At 33.2% G+C, this 12,114-nt stretch overlaps 1 protein-coding gene across 1 annotated transcript in view; it reads right to left on the minus strand.

The window, feature by feature from the left end:
• Positions 1-1,283: 1,283 nt before the first annotated feature.
• Positions 1,284-12,114, minus strand: part of ZNF804B (zinc finger protein 804B) — a 499,834-nt gene continuing 489,003 nt past the window's right edge. Inside the window, exons 3-4 of the mRNA XM_011364007.1 lie at positions 10,132-10,262; positions 1,284-4,932 (exon numbers count right to left, since the gene is read on the minus strand). Of these exons, the coding sequence (XP_011362309.1) occupies positions 1,284-4,932; positions 10,132-10,262 (3,780 nt within the window). The remainder of the gene's footprint in view (positions 4,933-10,131; positions 10,263-12,114) is intronic.

Here is a 12,114-nt window from a genome sequence, read left to right on the forward strand (position 1 = left end):
ATAAAATGTCCTATTTATCTTTCAGTGGTAGAGGAATTTGAGTCAGAGGACACAGTGGTGGATGAGTGATGACCTCCATTTCTGTTTAGTTAGACTTTCTCTGAAACTCATTCTTATGGTGAATGCGTTGTCATACAAGTTTTCCTCTCATTTTAAGAATATAAAATAATAAACCTAACTAGAAGGCCATTCAGAAATATAGATGTAAGAAATGCAAATTCTGTGGGCCAGAAAAATTTTTTGAATAAATCTTTAAAATCATTTGCAAAATTATATGAATGGTGATTTTATTCATCATTGTTCACTGTATTTTATACATGTTTATTGCAATTGAATAAAACACACCAAATACTTTTTAACATTTTCTCAATAAATAACATGTAAAAATTCTGACATTTCCAAACCTTTACCTCTCTACATATATTGGCTCTACATATATTTAGTCTCTTTAATATTTGAAAGATTGACCGATATATTCAAAATAATATTCTGATTATATTTTATTTTTTTATTTTGCATTATCAAATACTAATGATAGTTTTTACATGTTTTCATACAAAAATTAAATTCTTAATTTTAGATGGTGATTCTTACAATTTCAAAATTTTCTTGACATAGATACGTGTGGAAAAAAAGATAACCCAATTTTTCACAGAAAATCAACAATGCAAGTGTAATCTGTATAAAGATTGTTCTCCACTGAAGAGTAGTTGTCACTCTAAATTAACCAGAAAATTTCTTGCCATCTCTTATTTCCTATGAAAATATAGATTACATTGATTGAAACAGATTATATGGATTAAAAGCTTAGTCAATAGTTAACCATAGAAATTATTATTTTTAATAATTAGTTCATTTCACTGACTTTTTATTATTATCTGATGAATAAAACCAAATGTGCATTCATTCATTCATTCACTCATCAAACAGCTAGAACATATATTATTATGTTCCATTTTATTTTCTTTGTAGTATTAATGATCTGCCTGATTTTCTGTTATCATTTCTAATATTGTGAGAACTCATCCAAAACAGATCTTTTCCCTCTACCTTTCCATAAAATTATTTTAAATTTACCCTATTATTTTTCAAAGTTAAAAAAAAAAAATTCTTAGAATGCTCTGATTTCAATAATGGTAATTCAGTGCATATTTATACATTGATCATATTTTGAATTGGCACCAATATTTACATCTTATAATAATCACATACACTTTAAACATATCATTTCGTAGATAGTGACAATTTATTTTAATTATCCAAAGAAGGGGCTTTGACACCTATTAGTTTAAGTGCGCTGACACATTTAAGGCCTCTTTCACTCCATTTAACTGTTGCATCTGACTGGAACAAGAATGACGGCAAAGATCTTGACCTTGAAACACAGGTTGAATTAAAGGATTCAGGTGGATGATAGAAGTTGTGGCTGGGTTTAAGTGAGGGCCAAACAATGTGGGGATAAATGCTGCATGGGGCAGTGGCTGAAGTGATACGTGAGATGGGTGGAAGGGGGCAGCAGTAACTAAATGCAGGGGATGACCTGCTATAAAAGTGGGGTGTGTGGGGATGATGGTTGGAGTCAGAGGTGAAAATGTAAATGAAGTAAAAGGTGGCTGTGAAAGAGGATGTAAATGAGCTATAGGGAGGTGACTGCTCTGGGAATTTATGGAAGCAGAAACAGCAAAATGCTGCAGGAACGTGTGGTGGATGGTGGTGAAAGAAGCGTGCTGGTGAACTGGGACCGTCTGTACCGCTGAGGCTGCGGAGAAGGCAGTCGGCCCTGTAGCAGGCAACACTCGAAGGTGCTTTGATAGGAGCTGTTTCTGCATATGCTGCTGGGCTTGTAGCTGTAGGAGCTTATATTTATCTATTTCATCAGGAGAAAATGTTATTGGCTGTTGAATTAAAGGGGGAGAGATAGATTTATGACACAATTCTAATTCATCTGCAACTTTGTCATGCTTCTGCATAGTTCTGTCATAGAAAGAGTTTATATTCCCCTCTGCATGATTTATAATCATGCTTACATCCTGTAAGTTTAGGTTTATTTGGTCCTCTTTGGTCTCTGTTGAATCAGGTATACCGGTATGTCTATTAGATGGAAAAGCACCAAGGAAATCATTTGGTACTTGGTCACAACTTTGAATAAAAGGTTGGCATTCACTCGTTAGAGATTTTGATTGTTCTTTTGTTGTTGGGTTCTTTTTCATGTTCGGTGACTGAGACTCTGCTACTACGTGAATTATGCCGTTAGAAAGATGGTTATCACAATCAGTATCCACTAAAACAGTAAAATTATTTGTCTGTGAACTGTTTACTTTGTCTTTCTCAAGAGTTCTTTGAGTTGCATTGCCTTTATCATTTCTCCCTTTGCCTGTGTTCTGTAAAGGTGATGCTTGTCTGTTACAGCCTGGTGGTGTAAATTCAATTGTGCATTGGATTTGTGAATGAGCCTCTGACTCACTTTTACAACTATTTGAAGAGATTTCAAAATTAGTCGATCGTTCCTGACACTTCTTAGCTTGAACTCTTTCTAAAAGGCTTTTGGCCGTCCGGGAGGTTTTCTCTTCTTCTGTAACATTTGACTCTCTGGATTCTGAATGATGGCTGGAACAGTTCCTTAGAAGGCAGCTGATATTCCCAGAGTTACACTGTATGGGTTTTACTTTGCCCAGATCACAAATATGAGGGCTATGCAAAGACTGTTGACTCATTTCGCTTTTATTTAAGTAATAAATTCTCTCTCTTGAGTAAGAGCCTGATCTGCTGTGCTTAGGTCTCTGGCAATTAGGTGGTTTTCCACTGTTCCCAGCATAGGAAATCTGTGAGCTAGTATCACAACCCATGATTCTTCTGGATTTTGGCCTTGAAAATTGTTGATTTTTGCCCAGTTTGTATCCTTCTCTGCAGGGACCATATTTATGTTTTGAGTATTTTTCATTTTTAACTGATCCCCACAATTTGCAGTTTCTGTTTCTATCTCTCTGTGATTCAGTTGGCAGGCGGTTGTCACTCTTTGCCATTTCATCGGATGAGCAGAGGCAGCTGCGCTTTTGACATTTCCCTTTGTGCCTTTTAACTGAGCTGTGTTCTCTTTTACAGAAGTAGAGCAAATTACCTCCACCATTACCACTGCAGCTATGACTTGAACAAGTACTTTTCAAGCTAGATGTACTGTCAGGGGATGTGTCTGAAGGGCTAGAACGTCTAGTTAGAGACAACTTTGGGGAACTTCGGTTTCTGCATCTGGAGACAGTGCTGGTCATGCTGATGTGGTTACTATTTAAAATCACACCAAAGTCCTTCCCATGGTCATTGTGACCCCTTACTGTGTAAGAACTAGAATTCCAGGTGAATTGATTTCCATCTTCAAAATCTGAATGAGGATCACAGGGAATCAGTTTATGGTTTTTAGTCCTAGAGATGTAAGGTGTAAAAGATAGATCCTCATTTCCATCATTTAGAACCACCCTTCGGCAGCTTTGCCAATGGGCCCTTGAAGGTTCAAGTTCATTATCACTATTACTATTATTTCCTACACAATTCTTCCGAGAGATAGCAAGGTAAGCAGGCACTTCATGATTTTTTATTTCCAAATCGCTTGCACTAAAATTATGTTTACTCATATCTGGCTCAGAATCACTGTAGCCCAAATGATATTTTCTCTGGAAGATTTCCCAATCTGCATTAGCTATCATCATCTTTGGTTTCGAAGATCGATTATCTTCTTGGATCAATTTTTGTTGGTCTTTGATTAAACCTGAGACATGGCTCTCTATTTTATTCTTCATTTCTAATGGGTCCTTCATCAATTCTGTTTTTAAATCTTCTGGATCATGGCCATCCTTCATGTTCCGAGAAAGCTTAAAATCAAAATATAATGGGTTGCAGCCATAAGAGATACAGGGCTCTGTTTTTGTAAAGAGCAGAAGTTCTGTAGGCCATTGGAGAGTTGTGCGGCCATCCTTGCTTTGTACATGGAGAAAAGGCAATGGTTTAGATTTCACATCGTGGGGACATGCTTCTCTTATAAGCCCTTGCACATTTTTGCTCACTCTTCTTGTTTCCTCTGAAGATTTTTCTCTCTTCTCCGTTCTCGAGTTGGGATTAAGACTCACTGGACTGTTTTGCTCACTTGGCTCCAGTGATGGAAACTCATCCAGACATTCAAATAGCCTGGTATCACTGTGCTTGGAAATGTTTGGTGGGCCGGAGGAAGAATTTGCTTGGCATGCGTGATCAATGTAGCTTTCTGAAGGGTTCTTCAGTGTATTTCTAGTTTCTTTTCCTCTAATGGAAGGAGGAAAATCCATATCTGAAAGATAAATGTTAGATTTAGAGAAGGAAGCATGAATGCCAGTCGAACCTTCTATTGTTTCATCAATAGAGTCATTTGTGTCTTGCAAAATGTGAGAGCTTATGGAGAAGGTATTATGTAAAACGCTTTCCAGATGGCTTGATGAGATGTTTATATCTTTTTCCTTAGTGAGGTGTGTACCTTCATTTGCAAACCTAGGGCATTTGCATTTCTCCACAGTTTGTTTAGTTTTATAGATGGGTGACTTGTTACAATCATGGGTTTCTTCTGTGTTCTCACTGAAAACTGATGCTGAGGATTCTAATTTTACATGCACTTTTTTGGAAAAAGAAAATGATACTCCTGTCCTGTGATTTGCATTACCGAGATCTGAAGATGTTTGTGGTACACGATTCCCAAACAAATAAAGTCTGTCTGTCTGTAGCTGGTGTCGATTTGGCACAGTAGACCGCTGTTTATCAGAAATGCTTCTGGGGAGATTTTTCCCTTTAAGGAGAAGAGCACTCTTCATGCATGATACTTTTCTGCCATTCTTAACTGGGAAAATTCCTTGCTGGAGTTGCTTTTCTATGGCTACTCTGGGGGCTTTGTATGCTGGTCCATTTCCAGAAGTACTGTAAATATAATAAATATTAAAATGATTAAGAAATTAGATTTGAAGTCTTATCTACATGTGAACATTTCATAGAATTTCTATGATGGGTTATGCTGCTATTTATGAACTATGTTTATACTACAATATAACCATTTCACTGTGCTTATATATAAGTCAGCATATCTTTTTTATTGTGGCTAGTTCTAAACTGCATCATTTAAATGTGGATTTTTTTTTGGAAATTAACAAAAGGCAATAGCAGGTAAATATGTTAGTGCTGCAAAAGAAAACAAAGTATTTCATTTAGATCACAATATATGTCCTCTAGAACGTATCAATTTTTTTTGAAAGAGTTAATATTTTTTCACAAAAGTTGTCAATCAGTGCTTCACATTAAATAAGAAATCAAATGGAAATAAAAGTCACTTCCAAAGTATAAAAATATATCTTTAATTGGCTTTTTTAAGTTTTGGCATTTTGTCATTTTTATTTCCTCAGTTTTAATATCCATTCATGTTTGCTTTCTTGCTTCCTTTTGAAACAGGGGGGTTAGTTCTTTCTTTATGACTTGTTGCTATTTTGACAAATTATAATAAATGCATAATAAAGTGAAACCTTTACAAAGCCCTCCTTATATCTTCAATTATCTTGAAATCTTTTCTTTTGCTTCTTATTCATCAAAATATTTTCTTTCTACCTTTTGTGCATATATATGTTTTATCTTTTAATAGCTTTTTAAAGATGATTCATTCTATTGAGCATAATTAGTAATTCAATCGGAAAACTGAAAACAGCAATAGTGTAAGGGACAAAAGTCTTTAAAATTTCTCTTTAATGTTTTATGTATAAAACCTCTACTACAAAACAAGGCCTTAATGGGGGAAGGCAATACAATCTACGTCAATGATCTATTGTTCGCTTTGAGCTGGATTTCTTTTCCTTTTCTTTTTTCACACGCTTAGATATGTGTATTTGACTTATTTTTTGTATTATGTTTTTATTTCATTTTCATTCAGCCATTTCTTGCTGAAGTTATAATACTAAAACAACTCATACTTTTTGTACGTGTAGTTAAATTTTAATGGAGAGGAGTGCTCTCTGGGCCCTTGGTTTGAGAAATTCTTTCTTATTGCCTTCACCTGTGACTATTTGGCCACTCGGCATAGAAATCTGGAGTCACATTTCTTTTGTCCACCAAATTTCATGTACTTTGCTTCATTGTTTTTACATGTTTAATACTGCAGGGTCATATTTAATTAGCCTCCATTTATTCAATTTTGAAATGAATATGCTTGAGTACTTGTATGATTTTATAATTTTTACTTTTTATTTATATATTTGATTATATTTGTTATACAGACTATTGTTTTATTTATAATATATACTTTTGTTATAATTATTATTATATAATACATTATATCTATAATATCTTACCAGATCATAGTTATAGATTGATTACTTTTGGTTATTTTTAAGCAGCACTGTTGGATACTTTCAACTTTATTCAGCTCAGACACATCTTCTCAGATTTCTCTGATTATTGCTTCTTCCCTGTCCTAGTTTCTTGTCCTGAATTTATTGGCTCACCTGAAAATATCTTCAGGTCTTATTATTTATTTCAGTACTTCAGTGTCTTTAGTCTTTTTCTCTAATTCAGAAAGAATTTCTTATTTTTAATATCTATTTTACCGATTCAATTTTTTACGATGTCTAATCTGTTGTTTACTACGATCATATGGATTTTAATTTACAGGCAATAATTTCATCAACTATTCAATCTTTACTAATTTCAGATTGTTCTCCATAAAATAATGGCTGTAACTTTAGAGTTACAGCGTTCCCTTGAATTGTACAGAAACTAAATTTAGAAATGTTATAAAAATATATTCTGTTTTTTTATAGTAAATGTTTCAACACAAAAACTTTCCTCTTATTCATCACATTAATCTCCTTTTTTGAATCTTTTAAAAATGTTTTTTAGAGAGTATATTTAAGTATATTTAATATGCAAAATGAAAAAATACTCTAAGATTTATGGTTTATTGAATATTTCTTTTAAACATAAAGGAAAGTAGGAAGCATTGAGGTTTACTATAGTTACAGGTCTCTGAAAGTACCTAGAGATAGAAGGATGGGGTCCAGAAACAACTGCAGCACTGAATTTTGCCTCGGTGCCAGAGATTTTTTTCCATATTTGCAGCCGCATTTTGGATTAAATAGAAACTATAATTCTGTATTAAATGACCTTCTGTACAAACTTCATTCAATCTGATATCTGCACTAAACAGCAGAAATTATTCCGAAAGCCTGGTGTATGGTTATTATCATTCTATCCCTCCTAATTCCATTATGATGCAAATATTTTACTATTTTTATATTCTCTCTACATACTTTTTCCTTAATAATATTTTGCTTATTATGCTAATACTGTTTTGTGCATTTTCTTGCTTTGATTTATGTTAGTCTAGATGTTCTTTTCTGTATTGCTGCTTTATTTTACCATTTATCCCTCTAATGTGCAAGCTTCTTCCTTTTATATTCTTTTAAATATTTTTAAAGCTCTGTGATCTTATTGTTTTTGTATTATATATTTTTTCTTGTCTTTAATTCTCATATTTTTATTATTATATTATATATATTATATAAAATATAATATTATATTGTTGCACATTTTAACATTTATCCTCATTATTAATCTTGTATACCTCTTATTGTCATACTTAAACTTTTGATCTCACTGCTGACAATTTCCTTTATGTTAAATCTAATTTATCTTTATTATTTTGGAAAAATTCTAATTCTTGGCAACTCAACACATACATAATCTAAAAGTATACTTTTCTAACAGGAAATAAAACACATCGAAACAACATGACTTCTTTACATGATGTAATTTCTAATGTCTCCCATTATCCAGCTCTTATATAAGGAACTTCATATTCTCAGAATCAGTGGTCCTTCAATTGTTGAAATATGGAAAAACGTCCTTATCAAGGTGCACCATACTTAGATTTACACATATAGAAGTTTACAAACAGAGCACATCTCCCTGCATACAATAACTGGTCTTGCAAGAAACCAAATTATGTCGAACTACCCAAAAGATGGCCAAAATTTAATGCCTTTTATAAGATCCATTAACAATTCCTGCCATCATTTTACAAATCAGTCTGATTCACATATTCTTACTGCTAGTATACTCACCTCTTTTCTCCATTGAGTTATGAAAAAAATCTTCTTGTTATCTATATCGTCCTACTCTTAAGCCCTCATTATGAGAATAAAAAACAAAGAAAGGTAATCTAGAAGAGGAGTAATACATAAAGGTGATTCTTTTTCTTTTTCATTTTATTTCTTACTTTCCTTGTCTATTCAGCTGCCAAAATGAAAATATTAAATAATTCTATTGTGACTTTCCTTAGGCTATGGCCTGCTTAAGTGAGAGAACAATTGTCTGCGAGGCAGATGTTAGGTTGTAGAAAAGAATGAAATAATTTCTCTAGCTCCAAGCTGGAAAGCTGAACACCTATTGTTTTCCTAACAATGACTGAGACATATGGAATCTGCCTACTCCATAGAGGAGGTGCTTAAGTTTGTATTTGTTTAGTTAATAAGATTTCTTAGAAGGACAGCTCAACCTCAGTAGGGTGGATATTTTAATTTGTTGTAATTTGGAAGACACTTGGGTAGCTCTGCAAACTTGTAACTTTTAAACAAAAGCATCATCATCATCACTTTCATGATTATCAAAGTTCCTCTGATCCTTTGTCTATTTCTCCCAAAAGAAAATATGGAATGGGTGAGTAGAAATGTAAAAATGTGACAACCTTCATAATAACAAAAGAAAACCCAAAATTATGTTTATCAAGGTTTCTAAGATTTTCTGTCGTGCGTCCTTAAAGGACCTGTCTGAAAGGTGTTTTTCTATATTGAGCCTTGTCCTGTTTTTTATAATCTGACATATTGCACTTCATAATTAATCATTCAGTAATTAACAGCTTCTCTAGATTTTTTTTCCTCTAATAACCATTAAACGTTTCCTTCTAAGTTCTGTTTTGACAAGGACTGTCTGATATTTTACTGACAATGGGTTCAAAACATATTTTAAGATCCTCATGGTGTTGGCAAATAAAAAGCCAGTATCAAATGTGTGTCCTATTTCTATGATTTTATAAGACCTCAGAGCATGCATGCATTTTTGTATTAACCTCATCTCTGGATACACATTTTTCTAACATTTATTTTTTCTTCATATCAAATTTCCCACTTATTTTTAATCTGATTATATTTCATGTATTTTCATAATTTAAATTATCTTGATAACATGTGCAAATACATAAATATATGTAAGCTGAATACTAACTCATACACTACTCATAACTGATCTTAAAAAGTAAATATTTTCTTAGAATCAAATTTGAGGTCTAATTTTATGATATAATAATTGAGTTGTTCACTTCCAAATTTATTGTATATTGTTTTTCACTTAAATGACAGGAGTTTAAATTCTGGCACAGAGATATAAATGTCACAACTCACCAGACTGCTGTCAACTACATTAATTAACTATATTAGTGTTCTACATTATGATTCATATGAACATAAATAACAATCTGAAAATTTAATTGAGTTTCAGGTAACAATCTCCTCACTTTGAAATATCCAGCAATCCCAATCTTATATAAAATTGCTATTTTTCAGTTATGAGAATGTGTTTGTGTATCCTTATTATAATTATAATTTAAAAGCTAAATTTCACTGCATTAATTACATCTTGTTTTTCCAGACAATGCTAGTGTCATTTATTCTATATTCAGGTGTGTGCAGGGAAATGTACAAAAGATTTATCCCCTCTTAAAAAGATTGATTGTTATTTATGGTTTTAAAATTATTATAACAAAACTTAAAATAATTACTAAAGAGCTATATAGGTCAATTGAAATCAAATGGATAGAATAAATGCTAGTATATTAGAATCATTCTTGGATCATTTCATTAAAGAGCACATTAAATTAATGATATTGGGAAGAAAAAACATCAGATACCAAAGTGATTAATTTATAAACCTTTAACTATTAGGAACATTTGCCCTAAGACATATTTGTTGATTAACTATAATTTACTTATGTTACTACAGTGAACCAAGTAAATTGATCATTGAACTTTCCTCAGAGGTTGAGGAGAATTTTGAGCCATCTGAGACACCCCTAATTTTTACCATTCAGACTGTTGCTTCAACTCAGCCAGCTCATGGAGTCGTTTAAGTGCCTTTTCTTGTTTCTTCTCATCTTTCCATGACTTGGAAGCTACATTTCGAGCAAATTCCCGCTGCTTTAATTCTTTCAGTCTCTGTAGACAAAGAACAACAGAAAGGATGCTATAAATAAGTAATATATTCTTTTACATCCACAATGTCCCTTGCTAAATATTGTTTTGGATAGCAGAGGTGATTTCTGTATAGGAAGAGTAAAACCACCCTCTCCTTCGATGCTATTCTCTGCTCCAAGATAAATTTAGTTGTCAACTGGGTTATTTATCAAAGCTTGTCACAATCACCACAGAAATGTGCTGCAAAGCTGGACCTAGTCTTTGCTGGCATTATCTTGGCTACATAAATGTAATAATCTGTGTGCCTGTAAAAATATAAATGGGGAAAATGTGCAATTATGAATGGATATGAAGGGAGAGGAAGTTATGGGGTGTACTTCCTTCTACCCACAGCCCCCATCCCTCTCACTTGTAAAAGATACTTAATCTTATTTATAAAAATTGATGTTATTATATACATTGGGTGAAACGAGCTTGTTTTGGTGAAGACCATCTGTTATTGTGAAAGATTTAATGTGATTCTTAACTTTTTTTCTGGCATTGCTATTTATCCAATGCAGACTTCTACATTTTATCCAGGAAAACAAACATGGGTCAGAAATTTAAACTCAGAACAGAGGTTTGGCCTTGTTTGATTTAAATTAACCTACCACTTCTTTTAATTAATCTTTTCTCTAAAACAATTGGATTACATGCAAATTGGATTATACTCATTACCTGTTTGGATTTCTACTTCAGAATCTGCCACTAAGCACACCTAATATATTGAACAAATTGAGAAACAGCTACGATCAAATGAGCATCTTGAAGTTTGGGGCTTATTTCTGAATTAAAAGTATATATTAAGATTAGCCTCTCTTAATCCATACAAAGTGACTTTAAACTGCCTGAAATCGGTGTCCATTTAATTTGTTTTCATTACCCAGATCAACTATAAAAGATGTTTTTCAGGAATGACAAAAATCACATAGCTATCAGGTGGGGTAATAATGCTGTAGTGGGCTATTTCCTACCCACAGGGCAAGGGCCAAGACCTTTCATGATCCTTAGCTTTGCTCTTGAAAGGAAATATGCTCTTGGGAGATGGTGGCCAGATAACTGCTTCTAGGCTAAGTATCTGAAGAAGGAGGCAGACCAGTCTTCCAAATAAAGACTATTCTGAGCACAAAGAACAAGAGTTTCACGGAACTAGAAACAGCCACAGGGAGAACAGTGGTGTCAATCTGAATTTAAATTTTGCCAAAAACTTCAGAGCCTTCTAAAAAATGGAAAATTTTAAGAAATACAATTATAGCCCTTGCATTATCAGGGGGAAAAATGGGAAACAAAAGGATCAACAACTTTCTGGAGTTGATAAGCAACAGAGAGTCCAAGTCTTAGAGGGAAGCCTTGGTGAGAAGACAGAGAGGGGTTTATAAAAATCTCCATTTCTACTTAGCCTTCTACTCACAGTTCCTCAGTCTCCAAATGTATAATAATCTAATTTTTGGAGTGAAGGCAAAGACATTTTGAAAAATTTCCTCCACAAGTTAAGAACCCATGAAAAATGCACTTCGACTGTGTCAAAGAGAGATGTCTACTTTGGTAAAGAGGAGAGGGAGTTTTTTAAACTCTTAGTTACTATAGAACATAAAATATATATTTAATATTTGATATTATTAGTATATAAAACCTGAAAAGCCCAAGAGAGGATATTGATTCCTTTACTCACTACATCTGATACTTGACTCTCATTATTGGAATCTTGTTTAAAATTTTCAGGTATACCTATGTCTTTCATTAGCCTCCTAGATTCCTGGACTGAACTCCTATCTCTGAGTTATAGAAATGATTGAGAATTCTGTCTTGTTCATCCAACAACAAATACTTTTAA

The sequence above is a fragment of the Pteropus vampyrus genome, unplaced genomic scaffold (genome assembly GCF_000151845.1).
Source record: "Pteropus vampyrus isolate Shadow unplaced genomic scaffold, Pvam_2.0 Scaffold4, whole genome shotgun sequence".
Lineage (NCBI taxonomy): Eukaryota > Metazoa > Chordata > Mammalia > Chiroptera > Pteropodidae > Pteropus > Pteropus vampyrus.